Below are 27,048 nucleotides of genomic sequence, written 5' to 3' on the forward strand. Positions count from 1 at the left end.
ATGGTGACCTTAACAGCTTGCAAACAACTTTTCCCTATGTCACCTAATCTGATCCTCACAAGAAGACGTGTATCTTGTCCTAATTTAATAGGTGAGGATACTGAGGCTCAGAGATGAAATGACTCATTCAAAGTCATATGGGTGAGTTAGTTACAGCTGAACCAATAACCATCTTCAAAATCCTAGTTCAGTGACTTTTCCACCCCTGCAGCACCCCTGGTGCTGACTTTGTAATAAGGTCCAGTTCTACTAAGTAGAACTCTTAGTAGTCTCTTTTGGATGTGAGGCATAGAGGTCCCCATTTCCCCATGCTCCTGCAAGAAAAGGAGTTTGTTTTTTATTTTTAAAGACATGTATGGCCTGAACTGCTCCTGCAATTGGAAAAGTGGGCTCAAAGCAGCCTTAGGGACTGGATGCCCTCTCCACCCCTAAGGCCAAACATGGTCTCTTTATTGATGGGCTTTCTCTGCTTACAAATAGTTGATGCTCCCTCAGAATTCTGCGTGCTGCCTTTGGCTCACCAAGTTTCTCCATTCATACTCTCAAATGTGGGAACTGGATTTGGTCCCCTCATTTTCCGGGGCTAAATCACATCATGTGTCATCAAATGGACTATGGGCCTAATAGCTTGGGGTCAGGTGCTGGCCCTGGTCCAATTAGCTGGGGGTAAGGTGGGAGTCATTGTGAGGGGCAAACTCGGGTTTTGCCAACAGTGGGGCTGTGGACACAGCCCTTTGGTATGGTGTGTGGGCATGGACAGTGTGGAGGTTTTTTTTGACATGTAAGCGTTCTTAGTTTATTAGCCTGGAAAATGTTCTAAAGCTTGGCCAGCCCATTATGGGTCTTTTCCCTACAAACTAAGCCTTCAAACCTCTGAACTAGTGTAACTGAGCAGGAGATCAAGTTGATGCAAGTCCACCTTGCTTTATATCCAGGAAAAATAAAAGTGTGTGCATCAAACATTTCTAAGTTATATCATACTTTGATTGCACCGGTTGTTCTGTTTTTTGTTTGTTTGTTTGTTTTTTGCGGTACACGGGCCTCTCACCGCTGTGGCCTCTCCCGCTGCAGAGCAGAGGCTCCGGACGCGCAGGCTCTGCGGCCATGGCTCACGGGGCCCAGCCGCTCCGCGGCATGTGGGATCCTCCCGGACCGGGGCATGAATCCGTGTCCCCTGCATCGGCAGGCGGACTCTCAACCACTGCGCCACCAGGGAAGCCCCCAGTTGTTCTGTTTTAAAAGACAGATCTTCTCACTCGATTGTGATGATTTCATGGTTATACACTTATCTCCAAACTCATTAAGTTGTATACAATAAATATGTATAGCTTTTTATGTGTCAATCATACCTTAATAAAGTGGTTGGGGAAAAAAAAAAAGAAATAGCAAGACTGCCAAAAATAAAATTACATAAGCAGAGGAAGTAAGGAAGTAATGACCCCAAACAGCCCAAAGAGAGATCCATGTTGTATGTTAAGGATATGTGTGCTGGAATGCAAATTTGGAAGCATGTATGGCTGCTTGGCCTTTACGACTCAAACAGAAACATTAAACACTTCCCTTGCTGGGGGGTGTGGGAGGAGGACAGCTCTTTTCAAAAGATTCTCTCTCATATAAAGAAATAATCAGCCCTTTGGCTCTTTTATACAGGGATATCTGAGACCCAAAGATCACTATGGTTCACTTAGGAATATATTATTCAATTTCTTAACATGCCTTCCTAATTATGTTTTGTTTATACCAACATTAAAACTCAGCCTCAGTCCACAGCTGGCTGGCTGTGGCTGAGGAAGGTAGACTGGGAGTCTGTGGAATTCAGAATTGACTTTAGGTAAAGTCAAAAGAGGTTTTATTTACACACACACACACACACACACACACACACACACACACACACATGGATAAGCATACCTGGAAGATTAGAGAGATAATTAACAAATAGTTGCTGAGCACCTGTTATAAATTGCTGTGAATATGTGGGTGATGGTGAGATGGTTCAGTAATAATAATAAAGCATGACCTTTGCTCTTCCCAGTGATGGAACTGGATCTGTTCCCAGGCCCCTATATGTTTTTTCTAAGTATTAAATTCCTTGGCAGGCAGGCAGGAATGATGTCACAGTCATCTTTAGCTACTCAACTGCCCTGTGTATAATACAGCGTGGAATAGTGCCTGGTACATGAGTAATGAATGAGACTAATACAGTAGGAAAAAAGTCTTCAGATTGGACACCTGAGGCCCTGGAAGCAGAATTTAAATTTCCAACACTGGCTAAATGTAGTGTTTGTAAAGGAAGAGCTATTTTCTTTGGCACATGACTAACACTGCCCAAATTAAAAGTATAAAACCCCAAAAGAACAAAGAAGATCAAGGTCTTCAACAGGTATGCCCTACTTAAATCAAATTCTGTATGAAATCCAGAATTTCAGATTTCTCCTGAACTTTGCTGTTGACCATTAAAAAGTGAACACACTTTGTAGAATTTGGAAATCCAGATTAGCAATGCCTATAAACCAGGGTGGGGCTTCCCTGGTGGCGCAGTTGTTGAGAGTCCGCCTGCCGATGCAGGGGACACGGGTTCGTGCCCGGTCCGGAGAGATCCCACATGCCACGGAGCGGCTGGGCCCGTGAGCCATGGCCACTGAGCCTGCGCGTCCGGAGCCTGTGCTCCGCAACGGGAGAGGCCACAACAGTGAGAGGCCCGCATACCGCAAAACAAAAAAACAAAAAAATCCAGCGTGGACTGGATTTTGTTGGTGGTTCCCTGTGAGATAACCTGTGTGTAATACTGAGCTCCCTCAAACTGCATTGTGAGTAGTACGGGTTAGAGGCCATCAACCCTTCAAGTGGCTCATCCACAGCTTGAGAAGCAGAAATATTCATCTTGGCCTCCAGGGTAGAGGTGAGGGCATTTATATGAGCATTAAATCTGATCAGCATGGGCTTCCCTGGTGGCGCACTGGTTAAGAATCTGCCTGCCAATTCAGGGGACACAGGTTCGAGCCCTGGACGGGGAAGATCCCACGTGCCACGGGGCAACTAAGCCTGTGTGCCACAACTACTGAGCCTGAGCTCTAGAGCCCGTGTGCCACAACTACTGAAGCCCTCGTGCCACAACTACTGAAGCCCGTGCACCTAGAGCCTGTGCTCTGCAACAAGAGAAGCCGCCGCAATGAGAAGCCCGTGCAATGCAACGAAGAGTAGCCCCCTCCTCGCCACAACTAGAGAAAGCCCGCGCACAGCAATGAAGACCCAATGCAGCCAAAAATAAATAAATAAATAGATAAATATATAAAAAATCTAATCAGCAGCCCTCTAAACCGGTCTCCAGAAACAAACTAACGGTAAATTAGCATTGAGAAGTCATTTCAGCAGCTAGAAAGAAGGAATGTTTAAGCCAAATGAAAGTCAAAAAGATAACATTTTATTTTCAGAGCAGCTGATGCAATATTGAATCAGGTTTTCACAAATAAATATGACAGTGTCTACTTGGTTACATCTCTGTTTGATGAATGTCTATCTGTAAGAACTGTAATAAATTTCTGAGGAGGTTAATGACCGGAACCTTTTAAGTAAAATTCTCCTGGCTTGCTTCTGAAAAAAAGTATTGTGGCAATTAAAATAAAATGCTCATCGCTCGGGGAAAACCAATCTAGAATGCCCCAGTTGTTTTTGTTTTTAAGGAATGAACCTTTTGAGGACAAGTCTATAAAACATCTTTATTTATTTGTTACATATGATGTTTAAATATAACTTTGCTTTCAAGCTTCAAACTTTTTTTTTAAACCCCTGGGAAAATAAGACTTTGGGTTCGCCTTAACAAAAACTGACCTAGGAAGAAACACTTTTAGCAAAATGTATTATAAAATTCACTAGAAAATACTGTCCTCTTTTTGCCAAAATGTTACATAAAATCCTTATTAAAAATACACACGTTACAAAAGAAAAAAGTATGAATATGCTATACATAGTGCTTTTGATATGGACCAAGGGACCTGCATTCTGGGGAAAATACAGTGAAGCACATTAGATATTATGATGTCAACTTAAAATAGTGCAAACCAGAATAAATTACATCCTAAAATGGGAAGGCATGCAAGTCATTTCCTACGAATAGAACACAATGAAGCCAGAACAGGAAGCAATCACAACCACTATTTAAAAATGTTTTCCTTTTTATTACATTAATTTTTTTCAAAAATACTTTTCTTTACAATAGAACTCCTAGAAAATATTTACAACCTTCCTCTAATAAAATAGAACAGCAGTTAAATATATTTGAAAATAAGATGGGTTTTTCCATAAAATATATCTTTTAACTTTTTATATACAAGCTTTCTCAAAGAGGTCTAAATTCACTAATGAAAAACTATCTGATAGTAAACAGTAACTGTGTTGAAGACAAACCATTGGGAAGAAAATTTCTTTAGGGTGGGGAGAGATGGGGCGCTGAGGAGCTAAAACACAACACATACATGCAGGCAGAATCACTTCAGGAAAAAAATAAGTGCAATATTTTACTATGAAGTCAATTCTTTAAGTTGATATTGTGAAGAAAAATACTAATTCAGGAAAGTGAACTGTCTCATCAAGGAGGAGTTCTTTGGTTATTTCAAGTCAAAAATCCAAATGCTATACTGCATGGAAAATCAAAATTAAATTGTGCATTATATTTTTGCCTTGGCAACTCAGTTTATTTTAATGTTTTAAACTGGAACAGCCGGGCAAGTCTCCAAACAGAACGAGTACATTTGCTTTATAAACATTTTTCCGGGTGTTTGCTCCTTTGCTAGATAAGCTTTCATAGACCCAATAGCAGAACCATTCCAGAATCCCTCTCAGACACCCACAAGTGGAGGGAAGTAGTCACTGGGACAGATGGGATCAGCCGATATTACAGTTGGAATGGTTCTGGAATAGCTCTGCCACAAAGCTGATGCCCTCCCCAGGCAGTTCTGAACTCAGAACATAGAATAACTTGTCAGAAATGGCAGCAAATGAAAAACTTTTTTTCCCCCTAAAAAAAGATAAAGGAAATCTTCAAGACCTCTTTTTCTGAAAACCGAATGGTGGCAATGAAAAGAACCTTTGTATTGATCTTCTGTCCGTGGCTTTCCTGAGATTCAGAGGACACTGCCTGCGTGGGGCTGCTGGGGGTCTTCAGTGTGTGCTAGAAGCTTTTGCTGAGACAACTTAAAGATGCTCCAGTCCTATCCTCATGCTTCCGCTGACATCCTCTTTAACATCAAACTATTACTGTGCCAGCAAAGTGCCCTGGTAGGACTGCCACACCTGCAGGAGCTGGGGCGTCAGAAGCGTCAGCTCTGTGCCGGGGCCGCATCCCGGCCTGAAGGCGCGCGCACTCATTTGCCCTGATGGAGGCCATGGAGGAGTCTGACTCAGCTCAAAAGCCTGAGCTCGATGCCATTTTTGAAGGATTACAGGTTTATTACCTTCAAGTACAAACAGCAACCCTGCCGGCAGGGACAGGAGGAGACATAGCAGGGGTATGTAGCTTGGAGAATTCTAGAAGGGCTTTGGTAAATGACTTTAATGAATTCATTCATTGTTTGAATGTAAACACTGTAGCTGAAGTGGTATCTGAAACCATTTTTGTTGGCCTTTAATGCTATTTCCCTTGTATTTGCCATCAGATTTGTTAGACAACCCTTTTCCTCAGAGTTAGCGTCAAGGTAAACTTCGGTCCAGCACAGGCGAATGACAGCAGAATCCTAGTGAATGAGGTTTCACAGTACTTCTAAGTGGCACAGCATAATTTCAGAACTCCACTGACCATTAACAGTGTGGCAAAAAAGAATCAGCTCTTCTGATCTAGTTTTTGGGCCTCTTGGCATTCCAGGGACTTTAATCTGTGCTCTTCCACCATGCTCCCTGAAAACAGCCCTGGCAACTTAATAGTTGGGGTTATTTTCCTCCAGACGGATTTCTAGTCGGCTCAGGCCAACTGGAAAAGAAGCATGTGAAATTTAGAAGATCTGAGTTCTTGGAAATCCAAGGGATCCTGCTAACCCATGAATTGGAGTCAACCGGTCTTCACGGAACTGGGAAGAGGACGCATTTGCTCCAGGAATCACCTTCATAGTAAATCACGGCCAGGGAGGAAAAGCCTGAAATGACACAGCACTCAGTTTTCAGAAACAGGCCGAGTGACAGGCAGGGCAGGAAGAAAAATGACTTTCACGTTTGGTCAACTCTTCAAATGACGTGTGTGCTAGAAGAAAGCTGTGGAACACAGGGCGGCCTTTGCTCACTGGAAAGCTACTTCCTAGTATGGTCTCCCGGCAAAGACGCCAAGTTCACTGCAAACTGTGGAATGAGGTCAGCATAAAAATGACTCTTGGTGGGAAAGGATGGCCCAAGACCCCAGCACAAAGAAAGTAGCCTGCTTTACACACACACACACACACACACACACACACACACACACACGCACACACAGACTCTCTCACTCGCTCACTCATGCAAGCTTTGGGATAAAAGGCTACCAGGATGGTTGGCATCTGAAAGCAAAAGAACATGAACGTCAGGTTCATTCCCAACCAGGAATGAGTTCATGGGAATGTAGCCCAGATGAAACACATCTTAAAGTAGGATTGTGCCAATTATTTATTCCCCCCCCAACCTCCCACAAAACAATTGTTTTTAAATAAAAGGAAAAAAACCCCGATTTTTTTCTAAACCTGCAGAAAACGACCACTTTTTAAACAGGTAGTTTAAAATGGTTACAAAACAAGCAGGCAGTTCAGCTTTCCTGATGAATGAGGATGGAGACCGTGGGTTTTCGCCATCTCCAAGCGACACACAGGGCTTTAGAGTTCTGTGTCACCCTGAAGCAAAACTGAATCTTGATCATCCAAGAGGAGACCGGTGTCCACGACCTCGGCCTCTTCCATGACGCCTCCTAACTGCTGGACGACGTCGTCGTCGAGGATGTCCACGTCCTTGATGGGTTTGATCAGACTCAGCTGGTCCAGGGGCAGCAGCCCCGGCGGCCCCACCGGCCCCGTAGTCCTCTCAATCGTGGCTGCCATTTCGGCCGCAAAAGCCGCCTTCTGGGCTTTCTGCCTCTGCTGTTCCTCCTGCTGCCTGTGAGTTTTCATGTGTGCATTTCGGCTTTTGATCTTGAAGAAGACTCTATAAAAATGAAGAAAAAGAAGCATGTGAAATTTAGAAGATCTGAGTTCTTGGAAATCCAAGGGATCCTATAGGCAACAGCAGGTGCATGGTCTGCTGTCTGGTTTGGGGTGGCTCTGACAGAGTTCCCATCTCCTTAGCTCCCAAGACCTCCTCCCCTGGTGACCTGTGACCTCTCTTCTCTCCAAGCGTTCCAAGGAAAGGGGATAGGGACAGGAACACATTTACGGTGTGTTGGGCTTTCTCTCTGTGACAACGGAGGATGAATCCTCAAAGCTTTCCTGTCCATCTACGGCCTGGGGCACAAGCGTTTCTTTCCTCCTTATCTTCCCCGTTTCTCTCTCCAACACTGACCAAGCCCTCTCGACCAACCTGAGAATCCCCAAATCATGCTGCCAAGCTCTGTTGGTTCCCACCATAAAACAACCCATCCTTTGCCTCTGGCCTCCTGTCCCTGTCATTCCCGTCAAAATTCTAGAGGGTCTGCCTGCACACACGTACAGTGCCTCTTGCCTCCACACTCTCCAACTGGACTGTCATCTCCTCCACTTCAGTCCAAGTGCTTGAGTTCGCTAGTGACCGTGTGGCCAAATCCAACAGCCCCTCTTCTGTCTTCATTGTACTGGACTTCTGAGCTGCACTGACCATTCCTCTTCACCCAAGATCCTGTCTCGTTTTGGCCATCATATATCATAGTTCCCTCCTGCTTGCTTTAGAATGAAATAGTGGTTCTCAGCTAGGGGGGATTCTGCCTCCACAGGGAATATCTGGCAACGTCTGGAGACATTTTTGATGGTCACAGCTGGGTGGTGGTAGTGGTACTTCTGGCATCGAGTGGGAAGATGCCAGGGATGTTGCTGAATACCCTACAATACAGAGGGCAGGCCCTCTTCCCCAAATAAGGAATCATCAGACCCAAAATATCAGTGCCAAGGCTGAGAAATCCTGGGAAAAGGGGTCTGCCAACTATGGTCAGTGGGCCAAATCCTGCCCACTGCCTGCTTTTGTAAATAAAGTTTTACCAGAACGCAGCCACGTTTATTTCTTTATGTATCATCCATGGCTGCTTTTGCACTAACATGGCACATCTGAGCAGTTGTGACAGAGACAGAATGACCTGCAAAGCCTAAAATATTTCTTTTTTTTTAAAGTTGAGAATTATGGTTTTTTTTTTTGTTGTTGTTTCGGCTGCGTTGGGCCTTCGTTGCTGCACGTGGGCTTTCTCTAGTTGTGGCGAGCAGGGGCTACTCTTCGATGCGGTGAGCAGGCTTCTCACTGCAATGGCTTCTCTTGTTGTGGCTGGCGGGCTCTAGAGTGCAGGCTCAGTAGTTGTGGCGCACGGGCTTAGTTGCTCTACGCATGTGGGATCTTCCCAGACCAGGGATCGAACCTGTGTCCCCTGCATTGGCAGGCAGATTCTTAACCACTGTGCCGCCAGGGAAACCCAGCCTAAAATATTTCTATCTGGACCTTTTTCAGAGCAAGTTTGTCCAGATGTGAGACGGCCTGTTTTTAGAGAGGGAGGGTGGCATAAATATTTATTCCTGAGCTCATAAAGGGAAAAAAAACCCCTGATTTCTAAGACCCCTGTCTTAGAACAGAGTTGCTGAATCACCACTGGACATATTGAAAACTGTCTAACGTAATGAACATAATTTCAGCAGCTAAAAAAAGGATTCTGCAAACATGTGCCTGATGTTATTCCTCATCTGGAAAACCATACAAAATATTTCTGCCATAAAAATCTTAACTGGAGTTATGGTAGAAAAAGGTCCCAAGCAACATAAAAACAAGACAAGAAAAACATTTTATGGACGTCACTGAAAGACAACCAGAGCTTGAAATACTTATTTCTGGTTGTTAAAATGTCCTTTGTCGCCACCTAGTGGAATAAGGAGTTGTCGCCTGTTAGAGGGGAGTGAGTGGAGGAAAGATGCTGGTTCCTCTGGGAAGAAACTGGTTGAGACCCTCCTTCCCTGCCTCTCCCACCCCAGGGCAAGTAGGGGGGAGCCCTACTGAGGAGGTTTCCCTATTTCAAGTAAGTAAGCCCGATGATCAATCCAGGGGCTCATTTATTCCTTGCTGACATGAAGATGATATCATGTCCTGGCTCTGAAGGACATTAGAGCCCAGAGGAGGGGACCCACGCCTAAGTCTCTCTGCCCATCTCTGCAGGAAGAGAGTTGCTAGTTCCAACTCACTTTGGCAGGTGCCACTGACCTACGGCTAAGAGCACCTACCTCATCGGGCTTAAGATTAAATTAATCAATACACGTAAACATCCTTTAAAACAGTGCCAGGCAAATACTGAGTAACTGATAAATAACAGAATTATTAAGATGCCTGAAATACACCTGAAATATTCCATGAGGATGAATATTATAAACAGAGGTCCCAGTTGGCCTCATTCATACAACTAGGGATGTTCCCTTGGTAGAGTTTCAGCAGCTACTTCGTGGGCATCTCTCCAGGTAACACTGCACGTTTGAGACACTGGAGGTTACAGGAAGAGAAACTCGGCAAGGCTCCTAAAAGAAGTCACTTATGACAACCCTTCTTGGAGGCAGCCTCACCGAGAAGTAAACTGGAATTCTATACTAGATGCTGTGGGAGGGAACTGTGTGCATCTCACCATCAGTGATAAATAAATAAGCAAACAAAGCAAACCACTAGGCTGGAACAGTGGTCAGAAGCCCAGGCTCTGTACTTGAACACATAGGGGTTCAAATCTCAGTTCTGCTTTTACTGGGGGTATGACCTGGGGCAAGTAAATTTACCTAATGTTCAGTCCTTATTTGTAAAAACAAGGATAAAACAGTATCTGCGCCACATGGAGTTTCTGTGTGGGGATTAAATGATCTCATCTACATGAAGTATGTAACAAAATTAAGTGCTTAGTAAACGTTATTTAATGCTGTTATTACCACCTACTCTCAGTTTCCCCTTTTCATTGTTTTAAATTACACTTAAAACGGCAGAGATGACAAATAGACTTTACCTCGTGAGTCAACTCTGATCAATTGGTTGTGCCAGCTTGAAGCATTAGGATTTAAAGGATTTGAGTCTTATCTTAATGTGGTAGCAAAAAGTATAGCAATTGATTAGTGATGTCTGCCCTGGGTGCAGGAATGAGCAGTACTGGTAGGAAAGCCATCTCTGCCACAGAGTTCCTGATTAGATGTTTTAGAGCCATTCTCAAATCACTCGGCAGGGATGCAAAGAGAGCAGTCAGTACTAGTGAATATGGTTTGGGTGTGAAGGGAAGAGGTGGGAATCAGAGTTCCATCCATCATTTCTGGAAAAGAGTGAAGTTTTGTCACTAGAGATTTGCTCTCTGATGATGTCCATCCTTATTAGGCTTTAGGACATCAGAATGACCATATTCTGAGTCAGAGACAAGGTCCACTCACCATGAGGCACCATGTAGACCCCAAGGATGAAATGAGGAAAAACTGGAGAGTCTGGGTTCTTTTTCTACCTGGAGACACCTCCAACCACCTTGGCCCAGCCCCTACAGAGGCATTATTCATCACACACTTAGATTCAGTCCCTAGCCCAATTCTACCTACTTGCCACACTCCTTGCAGGGGAAGATGGTGGTGGGGTCTGTCTCGCCACTGGTGGTGCTGTGAGAGGGTGAGCTCTTCACTGAGCAGTACCCGCTCTGGGCACTGCCAGGCTTCTGCTTTCCAGAGGGAACAGCACTCCGAGCTTTGGTCACCTGGTTGGTGCCACCGTGGATGCGGGCATGGCCGTTCAGTGCCTGTCGGGAGCTGAACACCTGGGGAAGAAAGGGAGTGACATGACATCTACAGTCCTGAAAAGGAAATTAGGGTTATTAGTTACTCATTGGTAGAACATGTGATACTCGAAACAGTGTCTAATGACAAGGCATAGGGGTTTTACATAAGCAAACTCTGGGCAAATGCCACAGAAAGTAGAGATCGAATACCACAACCACAAGTGCTGTGCCAGTAAGAAACCCATCACTGTTATAACCAAAGACTAGGGCTCAATCCACTGCCTCCATCTCACAGGGAGGCCATTGGGCCATTTCCCCTCTGAACACCTTATTTTTTCCATCTGTAAAATGAGAGGGTTTGGACCAGCTTTCAAACTTTTTAACAGCCAGAAGCTACCTTCCACCCCTTTTTTCTTTTCTTTCTTTTCTTTACTTAAAAAAAATCAGGTCTTATTCAAAAGCTCAAAGCAGAGGTACTCTGGCTGAAATAGACAGCCCCCCAAAATTGAATCTATTTGCTCAGCTCTATCTCCCCCCTAGGAAGCCCTCGAACCCCAAGAGACACAGCTTGGAAGACACTGACTAGCTGCTCTGATATATTCTATATGTTATTTCTAAGCCCCAATCAGTAGCCCCGTGTTGAAGCAACGTTTCCGACCCCGACATTGTACTGTAGGATGAAAAAAAGGGGAACGACCTGGTCTTTTGAAGGCTGCCATAATGCACGGTTTCCCAACCTCAGTATTACTGACATTTGGGACTGGATGATTCCTTGCTGTGGGGCTGTCCTGGGCATCACAGGATCTTCAGCAGCAACCCTGGCCTCTCTACCCACCAGATGCCAGGAGCACCTCCCTAGATGTGATAAAAATGTCTCCGGACGTTGCCAAATGTTCATGGGGAACAAAATCATTCCCGGCAGAGATCCACTGCTGTAAAGGGATGTAATCCACACCCCTGAATTCCAAGAGCTCTGACTTCCAGATTGCTAAGTGCATCAGCTAGTGGGAGTACCCACTGAACTGTCCAGACACAGATGGTCACTCTGTGTTAAGTTCATGAGTTCTGTTTATAGTCTTGCAGGGAAAAAAAAAAATCTTTCGCTGATTTAGCAACCAAAACCTCCATGGTTAGGCACCGAATAAAACTAACATGGTTTTTCCCTGTTGTTTTTTAAAGTCACGAAAAAATATTCACCTTGCTGAGCATTTTTGATTGGGTAAAGTAAAAGATGATTTCCTGCTCAGGAAAGAATTTACTGTACACCCAGACTATGAATTGAGGAAGCATCCAATTTCTAAACAAATTCACCAAGGACACTGTCTATTTAAAGTCACATCTCATAGCTAGTGGGAAGCAGCCACATAACACGGGGAGATCAGCTCGGTGCTTTGTGACCACCTAGAGGGGTGGGATAGGGAGGGTGGGAGGGAGATGCAAGAGGGAAGAGATATGGGGATATATGTATACGTATAGCTGATTCACTTTGTTATAAAGCAGAAACTAGCACATCATTGTAAAGCAATTCTACTCCAATAAAGATGTGTAAAACATAAATAAAAAGTCACATCTTAATCATCCCCTAAAGGGAGTGCTGTATACAATATGGCAATGATGGAGTGAAGCGTCCAGCTCATTAAACATCAAAGATAGAAACAAGCTAGCAATTTCTTAGGTTCTCTTCAGAGCTAATGCAAAATGTATGTATCATTTAAAAGGAGTTTTTCATTTTTTCTTAAATGTAAGTCAAGTGAATTTCTGCTTTAGGATCTAACTATTTTAAAGACTGTTGCTTTCTTCATCTAAGTGACAGACTCAATAAGCAGCATTCAATGCACTCTGGAAAACAGTATTATCCTGTGTAACACACAAGCAAGGATAAGCACTAACTTGGGGAAAACAGGGCTTCATATGAAAGGAGCAACATTCTAAGTTTTTGCATAATACCTCTAGAGCTTGCCTGCACAGGTGTGCCCAGCTTTTAGAAACTTGATTTGGGAAAAGCTCAACAATTCAGATGAGTGGGGTACCCGGGGGACTGAGAGTCCAAAGTTAACAATTAAAAAAACATATCCATTAAAATACACAGGGAGCCTTAGATCAGGCCAGTACAGATTCTGTAAGGCCATCCTTTAGTGATCAAATGGTGAACTGGTTTTATTTTAGCTAAATGATGCTTCTAATGTACTTGAAAAGTACTAGGTTAGGTAATTACACAGACACCTTTTTAGCCTGTTTACATGAATAATTTGCTTAGTAAATCTTGTTTGCTTCCCCCCAAAAGTACAAAGATAAACTTTAGCTAAATCTTTGTAATTATGCCATAAAAAGACACTCCTTCTCTGTGGGCTCTCCCACTGCATTTAAATGCATGTCTCCAGGACATGACCTGTGTGACACAGCCCAGGAGGAGTAGGGGGGCACCAAGTAACGAGGAGTGTAAGTTCTGGAGGTCAAGGTCCATTGTAGAGCCTGAATCACATTTTCCCTGAGGGCAGGGACGGACCTGTGTCCTCCAAGCACATGCACAGTGCTCAACAGAGAACACACACTCCAGAAATATCTACGGGCTGAATGAATAAGTAAATGGATGAAAGAAAGAAAAGCATGGCCACATGGACTTCCCTCTGCCAAACTTTCACTGCTGAAAGTACACCTTTTGCAAAGTGCATCATCTCTTAAAGCCGGGCACAGCTGTATGTACGGCTCTCAGGAGTCCCAGATCCCTGGAGGGCGCAGAGACACTTACAGCTCCACAGTTGGGCATTTCACAGATGAAGGAGCCTGAGGGCTGGCCCAGGGCTTGCAGGGGCGGCCCCTCTGCGGAAGCCAGGACCGGGCCTGGTGGTGGCTCTGGAGACTTGGGCAATTCACTCTCCTCTTCTCTCATGGATTTCCTGTCTTCTTCTGGGTCTTCCTCCTCCTCCTGTACCTCTTCATCTTCTTCACTCGTCTGGTGTTACGGCAATAAAAGCAAAAGGGGGAAAATCCCCAAATGGCATGTTTAGTGATGAACAGAACCCAGGAGCTAGGAGAGGAGAGAAGGGCTGGACACTGGGGCTGCATCGGCTTCTTTGTGCATAAGGAAGGGCTGGCAGAGGCCTCTGGGGAGCGATATGGTTCCTACAAGGTTGGTCATTGGACACTTGGAATTCTGAGGGCAAGAAAGTCCCCCCAGCCCACTTTGGGTTCCCTTATCACTTATAAAAACATATCCTAAGGCAGAGGATATACAGATTTCTGTATGTAGAGTTTCTCCCCCTTTAGTCCCACTGACTAAAACACAGGCAGGATACCCCACTTGCAGCAGCTCTGCCTCCCCAGAGCAGTGAGGAGGGTTTTCAAGCAGTAATGACACTGTGGAGCCCCTCTGGACAGAGACTAAAGACCTATCAGGATTTGTTTTTAAAGGTCTTCTAACACACTTCCTTGCAAGATGCCCGAGATATTGATTTGACCTGTGGAAGGCACATGACCCATGGCATTCTGATGCACTTCTTCTCTGTTCTTGTCAGAAAACAGGATCAGAGACTGAACCACAGTGACTCTGAAAAGGAGCAGCAATGGAAGGGGATATTCCCTTTTATTTATCATGTGCTATATATATATATATATATATATTTTGGTCTCTGATAATGGTCTCTGATCATGGGCCCTATATAAAAAAGAATAAGAAAAATATTTCTATGAATAATTATCCTCTTTGTGACTGTGTCCCCTCCCTCTGCTTCAGAACAGCAACAAGGTGCAGAATTAAGCAGAAGGTCCTGACCTTCGTCAAGGTTAACAAGACAGTTAATGGAATAGCCTGGAGGAGGTACCTGGGCTGGGTGGGGATGGGGGCCAGGGATCTAGGAGGCCCTTTTAGTGAACTAACTACCTTACTCTGCAATCTCAGTCCTCACGGGGGTGGGGTGGGGGGAGGGTGTGTGTGTAAGGGATGCTTGCTCCTCCGGGCCTAGAAGGACTGAGGACCAGGGATGGGAATTCCGTGTTACGTCAACCTCATTTTAGCGTCTATTTTACAGCACTTCGTGGTGTACAAAGTGTGTTTGCTGTGTCACTGAATAGGCTGTAAACAGTCCTCCTAGTTTACAAATGAAGAAACAAAAGGGATGTCCCGCTGCCTTCCACCCTGATGGGTCATCTGTCTCTGCTGGGCTCTCTGCATACCCACTGCTTAAAGCATGTGGGCCGGGGGACTTCCCTGGTGGCACAGTGGTTAAGAGTCTGCCTGCCAATGCAGGGGGCACGGGTTCGATCCCTGGTCTGGGAAGATTCCACATGCTGCGGAGTGGCAAAGCCTGTGCGTCACAACTACTGAGCCTGGGTTCTAGAGCCCACGAGCCACAACTAGAGTCTGTGTGCCACAACTACTGAAACCCGCACGCCTAGAGCCCATGGTCCGCAACGAGAGAGGCCACCGTCATAAGGGGCCCGTGCACCATGGCGAGGGGTGGCCCCTGCTCGCCGCAACTAGAGAAAGCCCGCGCAGCAACGAAGATCCTATGCAGCCAAAAAACAAAACAAAACAAAACAAAACATGCACATGGTCTGCAGTTTGGTTTACCCCAGACAGTAATGTAACTCTGGGTAAGCCTACAATTCTTAGAACCTGGAAGCCAGAATTTCCAAGAACAAAGATTTCTGAGAGTAGCAGTACCCTGGGATCCAGAAACCACCAGCTTTCTCTCTCCAGTTTGGATTGGGGATGGGAGAGAAAGATAATCCCAGTAAATACGGGCATTTAGCACACTGCTCACTGTTTCAGTATTATCCTTATTTAATACAGTATATATGCATATTTGAGACAATGTATTAACAGGGTATACTTAAGAAATGGTCCCAGTTTCCAGTGGGTAAATTAGGATTAATCAGTAATGATTACATTTGCTGAAAGACTTCAACGAATACAGATGTAGGCTTAATACATTTTACAGAGTGATTTATGATATAAGCTTACAGATCTCTTACTAGTATAGAATATACAGGTGGATATCACTTAAATGGCCTTATTCTCATATGAATCAACCACCTTCCAACCTCAGAGAATTTCAGGTAAAATCATGTTACGTCTAACTCCACGGGTTCGCTCCATTCCTTTACAGAACTGGAACTCTGGTCTCAGGTACCAGGATATTAAGCGGACGGAGGCCCACAGCTCACCATTTAAAGTAAATTACATGTAACTTTCAATGGCAATGGCACTTATTCCACAGCAGCTGTTATACAATTTTCAAGTTGTTATACAAATGTATACAATTTTCTCACCATGCTATTGTTTGACAGCTCTTAAAAGTTCCATAGAGCCATTAAATTACAGATCAAATTATACTGTCCTGTGATTATATATGTCTCATGAACGTAGACAGGTTTACTTCGAACAGCAATCTACGCATGTTCACAAAATGATTTATCATCAAGTGAAAGTGCTCACCGATGTGACGAGAGATGCAAAGACAGAGGACAAAACCCTAACGTGTAGAACTCTGTATCAACAAGTTGGCCATTTCGTGATGCATCATGAAAGGAAACATTTGGTATTATTCCAAAATTGGCAGAAAAGTGGGCAAGTACAGAGCAGGGAGATGGTTATGTATTACACAAAGTGCTCAAAACCCTGGGTCCAAATAAGAGTTTCTTGAGGAGATTTTTATTTCTCAGGCCTGCAAATGGCATTTGTATTATGAGAAATTTATAAGTTAAAACACAAATGCTCAACAACCCAAATTTCTTCAACGACACAAATTTGAGTGTTACAGTCACTGATGAATGATGATGGTGATGACAACATACTGAAGGCCTGCTGTGAATCAGGGACTACACACACACACACACACACACACACACACACACACACACACACACACACACACACTGCTAGTTTTCACAAAAATCCTGCACAATATTTTTTTTTCATTAAAAAAAATTTATTTATTTAGGCCACACCATGCAGCTTGCTGGATCTTAGTTCCCTGGCCAGGGATTGAACCTGGGCCCTCAGAACCTCAGCAGTGAAAGCATGGAGTCCTAACCACTGGACCACCAGGGAATTCCCTACAAATTTTTATTTTTTAAACAAATGAGAAATTGGCCAGAGAACGATTTTTCCCCAGAGCACATAGCTGGTAAAGAAATTGAATCGAGATTTAAACCCTGCACCGTCTGCTTCTAAAGCCTCAGCCTTAGCTCCTTGCCTGCCTGCACAGGTCCACAGATGCACATCTGTCCATCTGGACACGGCTTAGGTTTTCAGCTCAAACACAGAGCTAAACCTCTCAAAACCATTGAGAACCAGCCGCCTTTCCGTGTCAGAGGGAAGGAGGATGTTCCCCAGGCCCCTTGTCAGTGGATCGCACTGCAGGCAATTCAGGCCTGGGACCATGGGGGAGCTGTGCCCTCGGAGCCTTGACCGCTGTCTTCCAAAGTCAGGTAACTGGCTCAGCTGGTTTCTTTTTCTTTCTTTCTTTTTTTTTTTTGCGGTACGCGGGCCTCTCACTGTTGTGGCCTCTCCTGTTGCGGAGCACAGGCTCCGGATGCGCAGGCTCAGCGGCCATGGCTCACGGGCCCAGCCACTCCGCGGCACGTGGGATCTTCCCAGACCGGGGCACAGACCCGTGTTCCCCGCATCGGCAGGCGGACTCTCAACCACTGCACCACCAGGGAAGCCCTCCGCTGGTATCTTGAACTGTGCTGAATTTTGCTCACAGCCAGACCCACAGGTTCGCCTTGAGTGGAAGCAGGAGCCTGGGCAGGGAACAGGAAGCTATGGCCAGCACTTCCCTCTCGCCTCCTCAGCAGAGCCCACCTTGGCCTCCTCTTCGGCCTGCAAGGGTGGAAGGGCCTGTGACGGTCTCAGGCCAGAAGTCAGGTCACCTGCTGGATGAGCTTGTGCTATGCTGACCTCCTGGCCCCTAAAGAGCAGTCACTCCTCACCCTCCTTTCTTCCCCCCCCGTCTCCCTTGAAAAGTCCCTGAGCTACCCGACTGTGCTCCATATGGGGGGAATATACTCCCTTTAATAAAATATTGAGGAGAGCTACCAAGTGTCCCAGGCAGGCCCAGAGGACAAGAGCAGGACCCCCTCCTAGGACTGTGCCTCCTGCACCTTCGCCGTCCTTGCATGGTCCCAGTTTTTCATGTCCACTTGGCAAACTATCCTCAGAAGGTTGACTGTGTCTTCACAGTGCCCTAAAGGGAGTTGTGAGCTACCACAGTGGCCTTGAATCAAGATTTTCTTGTTTTTGGGGGGGCCTGAATCATCTCTGCACATTCAGCTCACAGGTCACAAGGTGTGGTTGCACCTGACCCAGCCTAATATCGGCTCCTGGCAAATAAGCCCAAGGAGGTGTGGTGCCTGGGGTGACGTCTTAACCTTTCCTCCTCAGTCTGAGGCTACACGCTGGCTCGGGCCTTTCCACCCACCTGCAAGACACTGCTGGTCCAAGATGGCGCCTGTGCCTAACGTGGTCACACCTTCCTTAGTAGCCCTCCTCCACTCAGAATCTCCTGGTTCACCCCCTCTCTTCCCAGGGAGTTCATAGAGGGATTGTTGCCATGACCCAGAGCGACTCCTACCTGGGAAAAACGTTCACTCATTCATTCAACAAACGTTTACTGAGTGCTGATATTGTGTCAGGCACTGTCCTAGGCACTTGGTAACACCAAAGTTGAAGAGACATCAACTTGATTTGGGAAACCATATCCTCTGATTTTGCTCTCTTCCAAAACATGACTCTGACAGATCCCAGAACATTCCAGAATTGGAAGGAACTTTCCAAATCATCTAAACCATCGGCCCCCTTTTACTGGTCAGTAAGCGTAGGGGCCAGGTCCTAGGTCTCCCAGGCCAGTATTCTTTGCGCTTCCTCATTTACTGTCTATTCTGCTCATTCAGAAAGCAATGCTCTGTGTGACCTTGGGCAAGCCCCTTCCCCTCGCTGGGCCTCAACCTTCTGCCTGAGGACTGGTGGAGCTGGATGAGAGAGAGTCCCCAAAGGCCATATCTAAGACTTTCTGGACCTCATCTCATACTACTTTTAAAGACTCTTGGGGTTCACAGTAAACTTTCTCCTTGTGTATGCCACATCTTCCCACCTATAATATATGCTCCTGGGGCAGGGTGCAGAGGCCGGTTTACAGCCCCGGGTCACCCACAGCACTGCAGACATAGTGGGAACTCAATTGTTTTTAGTTGATTGAACCAGAAGAGGCCATGTTGCTTTTTTAAACATTAGCCACAGGTGAGAAAAAGGCTATTCAGATATAAGATATCACTACTTAAGGCAGTCAAACAAAACTCATCATAGGAAACCCTGAATATAGAATACTGCCATCTCTGATCAAAAGAATGGCAATACCATTCTATTCTACAGATGTCTATTTTTTTTTATATTTGGGTCCAAATATAAATTTATATATGTGTATATATTTCTTAGCTAGGATCAATTCTTAGTTAGGAACTTAGGCTTTGAAGCATTAATGAGTCCAAGTGTTTTTGCACTTCTCTAAGAGGATTTGCATTTGCTTGCTCTTAAGTGTTACACCAGGGAATCAGGCTCAGACAACACACTCACCAGCCTTTTGACCATGGCTAAGTTACCTAGGCTCTGTGCCTCAGTTTCCTACCTCACAGAATTGGTATAAGGAGTAAAAAAGTCAATATGTGTAAAGTGCCTCCTAGTACAATGCCTGGAATGTATGAAGCACTATGTAAACGTCTGTGAAAGAGATTAACCCACATATGTGCTAGTAACACTTACATGGGGGACACAATTGGGAATGAAAGTATAATTACAAATATTCACGATGTTTATGAATTCTAAACACATTCCCTGATGGTTGCAGACGAGAGTTTAGTAATCTGTTGTAAGACGTAATTTTTACACACACATACGTGTTTTCCACAACATGTGAGAAGATTTCCCTTTGGCTGTGGATGCAGAGAAGAGAGTTAACCACAAGGACAAAAGTGGTAGTAATTTCCAAAGCCACACAGAGGCATTCAGAGAAGATTTCGATCTAGTGATGTCTTTTTTTAAAACTTCTTTTTCTTTTTTTTTTTTTTTAAATTAATCAACATTTATTTTTGGCTGCGTTGGGCCTTTGTTGCTGCGCGGGCTTTCTCTAGTTGCGGCGAGCGGGGGCTACTCTTTGTTGCAGTGTGGGGGCTTCTCATTGCAGTGGCTTCTCTTGTTGCAGAGCATGGGCTCTAAGTGTGCGGGCTTCAGTAGCTGTGGCACGTGGGCTCAGTAGTTGTGGCTCGGGGGCTCTAGAGCGCAGGCTCAGTAGTTGTGGCGCATGGGCGTAGTTGCTCTGCAGCATATGGGGTCTTCCCAGACCACGGCTCAAACCCATGTCCCCTGCACTGGCAGGCGGATTCTTAACCACTGTGCCACCAGGGAAGTCCCTAGTGATGTCTTTAGTAGGTTCTTCATCTTAATACGCAGACAACTTTGGATTGTCTGCTAATGAAGGAAATCAGTACCAAGGATAAATGGTGATGTGAGGATCAGAATAATCTACACACTGCTAACTAGTTCCCCAATAACTGAGAGTTCCTGGCGCCATCTAGAGGTCAATGTTGCTCCTTGGGCATGCTTCACAGAAGCTGTGTAAACTCCGAGTGCACTTAGGTCTTTCTAAGGCATGTTAGTTCTCTGGTAAGGAGCATCTGTGACTGTGGAAGGATCAGGAAGTGCTATCCCAGAATGTCGGGGTGCCTCTTATAAGTCACCCACATCAAGGCTGGAACCACCACGGTTTAACTCCCCCGGTGCCTACCTGCCCTGGAACGCGAGCCAGCCCTCATCTCCTTAACTGATCACTGGGCTGCGGGTCAAACCCAAAACTGCCTTCCCTCCGCCTAATTATCCCAGGAAATCAAGGCCTGAATCTCACCTGGGAACTGGCCTGTCACCCACCAGTGCCAGCCACTTAGGGACCTGGGCATGGGGCAGGAGCAGGGCCCGAAGAAACAGCACCCAGGCAGCTTCACTCACCACACAATCGTCGATGATTTCCGAGAGCCGTGTCCGGTGTTTCCTCCCCAGCCTCATGATTTTTTTCCACGTGTAGTAGTACTCCACACACTGAGCCACCGTCTTGGACTTCACCTGCCGGGAAAGGCACCTCAAGATCAGCTCCAGCAGTGGGCAGGGTGCAAAGCAGCAAGCTTTTGTGCAAGTTTAAGTTTGTAATAGGTATTAGGTTTATGCAGTTGAATAAAAACATATACATGGTGAAAAATCTCCTCCCCACACCCGTTCTCCATCCATCCATCCATCCATCTGTTCCCCCCATACCCCTGCAACACAGCTGGCCCCTCTTATTCATATCTTGGGTGTCATTCCAGAATTTCTTTACATATATACCAACGAACAGGAAAATATATTCCTCCCCACCATTCTGCCTCACAAAAGGTAGCATACTCTATGTACTGCTTTGCATCTTGACTTTTTTTCGCAAGAAAGCTTGGAGATTTTTTTCACATTCGTCCATAGAGAGCTCGTTCCCTTTTTTAACCCATAAAGCAGCAAATCCTTTTTCAAATGCTTGAATGTATTTGGCTCTCCAACTTGTTGACATTCAAAATCTATTTATGAAAAATGTTCCTTAGTAATCGAACAGGAATATAAGACAAATTATGACGATAAGAGCTTAGTGTTTGCAGAAAACAAGCCTTGCCCTCTTCTCCCCCAAAGGGGCAAAGATAAATGTGTTTTAAAGAGAAAAACATTCCTTTGTTTAGTTCATAGTGCTCTAAGCTCAAAGTGGGGTTCAATAATGTGGGTTTTCTGGAGGTAGATAAAAAGGCTGGCTGTCCCCTTGGGGGCAGGAACATGGCCACCTGCATAGTGAGAATGAAAAGAGTACCTTCAGAAGTCTGGTCTCCTCAAAGGTGGCCCCTTCATGTCCACCTGATATCATGAATTTCTACATTAGAATCACCCAGGGAGGGAGGATAGAGTCCCAGAGAACCCTTGTTTTAAGTCCTGCATTGCCTGGTGAGCACGACACATAAATCCATCAGGTGCGGGGCCTTTAAGGAATGAGGCTGAGGACAGACCAGTCCCGGGGGAAGGTGACCCAGGAGAGATGGGAGCCTGGGAGCTGCTGGGATAGAGGGCAGCAAAGAGTCCAGTGGCCTCCAGGGCAGAGTAAGTCGGGTGCGAATTCAGATCTGAAGACGGAGGCAAGTTGGAGAAAAAGTCCACCTATTCTGATTCTCATCCAGTCAAGGCCCAGGATTAAGGACAGGAGACATGAACCCGGGACAACACTGAGGCCCAGCCCAGAGCCAATGGCAGCTGTCACCTGGGACCCTGTTCTCTGTGGACCTGAGCATCTTAATAACTCAGTATGGCTCCATCATTCATCATTTTGCTGAAATACTCTTGAATCATTGTAACTTTTGGCCTAAACCATCTCTCAGCCAATTAAGGCCTATTACGTTTATTATGTGCTGGATAAAGCGCTATTTCATCTTTGTTAAAGAGCTCTACTTTGCTGTGAAATGCTATATATGTAACATGTTATTGTTGTTGTTATTATTATTATGTGGCTGCACCGCACAGCTTTCGGGATCTTAGTTCCCTGACCAGGGATCGAACCTGTGCCCCCTGCAGTGGAAGCTCGGAGTCTTAACCACTGGACCGCCAGGGAAGTCCCTGTAACATATTATTTTTATTAACACTGTCCTTATGATCAGGGGCCCAACACCAGAAACTCTGCTAGGGGGACGGCTCATATTCTCCCTTCTCCAATCCCCCCTCCCCCAATTCTGTCAGAAACACTATAGATCTGTCAAATACACATGAAATAGTTTATATAAATTGTGAACCAGAAGCCTCAGGTCTATTTATTCTGACAGAATGCATGAATTACACATTTTAATTAAGATAAGAATACCCCTTCCCCCCCACTGCCACATCCAAATAATCTATATTCTCCTCCCCCCACATCCCTAACACCAGGGCCAAGCCATCCATAACAAATACCATCCTTTACCAGCAAGAGATGGAAGACATTCTTTTGTTGAGAGTCTTAAGCCAGTAACCAAATAGTTCTATATATCTTTAGGTGTACAACTTCCCAAATTTGGTTTCACGTAAGCAATGGGAAAAAGAATACTTACCATCTTCTGTACAAAAATAAAGTCTTTGTTGTAAGTGGCTAGTGCTTTATTAAACAGTTTTCTTTCTAGGGAGGTCCACTTGTCCGAACCTACAACAAAACACACATTTCATAAAAAAACAGCTCAGTTCTCCTCACTTGTGGTTGCTGGTTCACTTAGTTAAGTTACAAACTACAACTGTTCAGCATGTGATAGAATACATATCACACTCCTTTCTGAACAGGAAGTGCAGTGTAATGGTTAGGAGCCCTGACACCTGGGTTCAGATCTCAGCCGTGGCCTTGACCTTGGCAAGTTATTGAGCCTAAGACTCAGTTTTATTACCTAAAATGGGAATAATTCTGATCGTCTCCACCTCTTAAGATTTCTGTGAAGGTTAAAGAAGGTAATGCCCAAAAAGTGTCTACCTTAGTAACTGGAAAACCATGAATGCTTAACGGAGTTTAGCTACAGTTTTTTTAATGTAATTAGGATGAGGGCAAGCATTCACGGAGCAAGTGATCCTCACATGTGCTGGATTCAGCAGTCTTCACCCTCAAGATGTTCACAATCTAGTGGGGAGAAAACCAGGAGGCCCTGCATTCAAGGTGATGATTGCGAGGATGAAGGGAGGGGTCGGGTGCCGATAGGGCACAAAGGAGGGACACCACACGCAGGTTAGGGCAGCCGGGAAGGCTTCCAGGTGGAGAGAACACCTGAGCGGGGTTTAAAAAGACACAGAAGCAAGTCAGGCAAGAAGGAGATGGAAGGGAATTCTGGGGAGAGAAAGTGGCATGTGCAAAGTCAGAGGCAAGCAGTGAGAGGACACATTCATTCATTCATCCATTGGGCAGATACTTCTTAGGAGTTTACTACATGCAAGACACAAGGGGGAAAAAAACTAATACTTGTAAGTGCTTACTATGTGCCAGGCTCTAAAGTACTTCACAGAGAGTAGTCATTTGGTTCGACAGACAATCTGTAAGATTGGTATTACTGCTACCCATTTTACAGATGAGGAAATGGAGGTGTTCAAGAAAGAAGCAGTAATCCAGTACAGCTCGACTACAGGGTTCCAGCAGAGGGAAAGCAGATGAGGCTGGGAGGTGAGAGGGACCGGTTCCAGGCGAATCTGCAGACCAGTGAAGAAGAGGCCTTGCAGTGCCAGGCTGGTGCATCTTGCCTTGCTGGCTGAACTTGACATTCTCGTCAAAGCAGGATATGCAGATGTTTACAGAGAATGGTACTGGCCTATTTCCAAGGCAAGTCCTACTTTTGGGGGCTCAGTCACTGTGGCTGGTTTGCAGAAACTCGGCCTCATTCTGATTTTTTGAATTCCCTGTATCTCTGATTCTTTGGATGGTACATGGCTGGGCTTTTGATAAGCCTCTACTTTTCAGAGCTGTAATCCCCCAAACTATAGTATTTTTCCTTCCAACCAGAACAAGCCCAAGTTTTCCATTTTGCTATGCTTGACGGAGGGGCTCAAGTAAGAAAACCTGAATTGCTTCTTCCCTCGAAAGGTTGAGCCCAAATCATTCAAACAAGTGAAACCACGCCTGGCAGGCAGGCAGGAGACAGACAGCCTCGGGTCCTTGAGAAAATATGTGACTCAGTGATGTCAGCTCAGATTTCTGAAATAAACACCTTCTCTGTGCAACTCCCTGATGGGTCCTTAAGCCAAGAGCTCTGGCTCCAGATGTAGGATATGCTCTCCACAGCTGGGCTGCTTCAGGCCCCTATAAAAGTAGGGCCACCACCTGATTTCTTTGGTTTGTTTCTCTCTTTAATTCTAGAAGGAAAGCAGCTTTCTGATTAACCCTCGGAAGAAGGAAGCCTCTTCCACGGGTTCTGGAAACCAGGACATCTCTGGTTGCGCAAACCACCATAACAGGGAGAAGTGGGGCCAGAGGTTCGGAGGGGCTTTGCTAGAGTGGATGTGAGCAGAGCATGTCGGTGGGGTTTGGAGCTCTGGAGCACCGGCATCACCATTCCTCAACTTCTGTCTAACGCTCAAGGGCTTCGGGTCCCAGCTCCCGTTTGCTCCCCTTGCCCAGAGGCAGAGACAGAAAGAGCAAAACAGAAAAGCTGAACCAACAACTGAAAGACCAAAGAAGAGTCATGGCTCCTTTTAGGTATCCATTGAAACAGCAAAGAGAGATCAGAGAGGCAATGGTGTAAGAGGACCATGATGGGGACATGTCACACTAGCTGAGCCCCTGGACAAGCATATAGGGAGGTTGCTGTGCTGCCCTGATACAGGTCCAGTCTGTGCAGCTCTGGATTGCACCTCACATAGGAAGTTAGGGAATATTTTGCTGATGAAAACCCCCAATTAGATGAATGAGAATCCTTTCCACCCTCAGCCAGATCCTATGTTTCCCAAGTCAGAGAGCAGCTCGAAACCCCCGTGAGACACTCACAGGGCCACGCAGCCTTCTCAGGCCAGCACCCAGCCTCTATGGTGGACACACTTTCTTCCACCCCACGCCAAGCTTGTCATCTGATTACTGTCCAAACCGCAGTGTTAAGTTCCCAGGTCTGTTTACTTGTGAGAGGTATGTCCCTACACATCCCCAGATGGCCTTCCAGCTGTAACCCCACAGAAGGTGAAGTGACCTCCTGGACCATCTGTTATGGGGGATCCTCAAGCCTCATGGGGGAAGGAGGCCTTCTCTCCATCAACTCTTTGGTGGTGTTTAGGGCTGCTGCTCTGTGATGGGGTCTTTAGTCTTCCCAATCCCAGAGTGTCCACTCGACACCACCAGTCCTGGATTGGAAGTGGGCTACACCCTCGCAATTTCCTCTCTGTGCTGCCCCCGACCTGAGGTGCTCAGACGGTGAGAGATGGCTCCTCTACGTAGTCCTAGGGTCTGCGCTTTAGCACACGCGACTGTGCTGTGCGTGCGTGTCTGTCCAACAAGGGTGTCCACAAACTGAGAGGCAGAGGCGGGGCCAGACAAGTCCATTGGTTCTCACGCTCCATCTTCACTGCACCCTGATCATGGGATTGCCCACAGGACTGAGAATCCACTCCTGGGCTCTTGGGCTGGATTCCCAGGCTGAAGCTGGGTATATAGACATAGTATCTGGATGCGCTTGCCCCAAATAATAAAGTCACTGTGCTGTGATAAAAGGGGTGACTTTACGCAGGAGACCACAGGCTGCGAACCTGGTTCTGCCACTCACTCCTTCTGGGGCCCGTGCAAGTTTACTTCTCTGAGTCTCAGTTTCCTCTTTTGTGACTCGGGGATCCTGACGGTCATGCTGTGACTGGCAGTGTTTAGTCCGAAGTATGTGCACAGAGAATGCTTCAGATCTGGCCACTCGGACGGCAGATCCCAAATCAGCCTGCAGCCGTGGGACACACGCTGTCCCCTGCTGACATCTGTGGGTACTCATGAAGCCTGCCGGTCCCTGCAGCATTCCCTGTCGTGTGTGGGCTCACCCACAGCCTTACTCTGGGCTACCTGTAACTTGCAGCCTTCTCCTCCCTGCCCCGAAATCCTCCTGTAATCCAGACAAGGCTCAGCGTCTCTCCTCCTGGGGTCTGTCTGGCAGGAGCATTTTCCTCAGTCTTGGACAAGGTTTTCTAAGCCAGCCCTTCTTGGATTCTATTTCTTGAACAAAGTCCAGGATAAAATGCAAAAGCGAGGCAGGGGGCTGCCCCAACTCCTCACCTGCCCTCCCCCTTTGAGATCCCTGCTGTCCACTCAGCATGTCCCTGGGGTTGATGGGCTGATGACACACCCTCCCTCCCCACCCCCATCCATTCTCCCTGGGGATTCCTGGCTAGTGGGCTATTATGAGCAGGGGTCCCTAACAAGACGATTAAGGCTAATTACAAAGAGCCTAATTAACTGGAGGAAACTGGTGCTGGAACAGTATCCAGAGGAAAAATGTTCTGAGCTTCGGTTGCTGGGAAACAGGCTCCGGATGGTGGCGAAATTTGGGGCAATCTATAGCGAATGCAGGCAATTAAAAAGAGACGTGGAGGGGTGAGAGAAAGTTTGGGCACAGTATGTTTTAAAGAGGGG

At 46.0% G+C, this 27,048-nt stretch overlaps 1 protein-coding gene across 19 annotated transcripts in view; it reads right to left on the reverse strand.

Annotated features, from left to right (window-relative positions):
• Positions 1-6,609: 6,609 nt before the first annotated feature.
• TRERF1 (transcriptional regulating factor 1) overlaps positions 6,610-27,048 on the reverse strand; it is a 572,147-nt gene continuing 551,708 nt past the window's right edge. For 13 of the 19 annotated variants that reach the window (XM_060162908.1, XM_060162912.1, XM_060162911.1 and 10 more), the window contains 5 exons: positions 23,033-23,121; positions 20,898-21,011; positions 13,647-13,850; positions 10,725-10,972; positions 6,610-7,155 (listed from right to left, as the gene is read on the reverse strand). In XM_060162908.1, the coding sequence (XP_060018891.1) occupies positions 6,831-7,155; positions 10,725-10,972; positions 13,647-13,850; positions 20,898-21,011; positions 23,033-23,121 (980 nt within the window). In that variant the 3' untranslated portion in view covers positions 6,610-6,830. Of the gene's footprint in view, positions 7,156-10,724; positions 10,973-13,646; positions 13,851-16,740; positions 17,724-17,769; positions 19,829-20,897; positions 21,012-23,032; positions 23,122-27,048 lie in introns of those variants that run through there. The other 6 variants (XM_060162915.1, XM_060162917.1, XM_060162921.1 and 3 more) reach the window with 4 other exon arrangements.

The sequence above is a fragment of the Lagenorhynchus albirostris genome, chromosome 10, assembly GCF_949774975.1.
Source record: "Lagenorhynchus albirostris chromosome 10, mLagAlb1.1, whole genome shotgun sequence".
NCBI lineage: Eukaryota > Metazoa > Chordata > Mammalia > Artiodactyla > Delphinidae > Lagenorhynchus > Lagenorhynchus albirostris.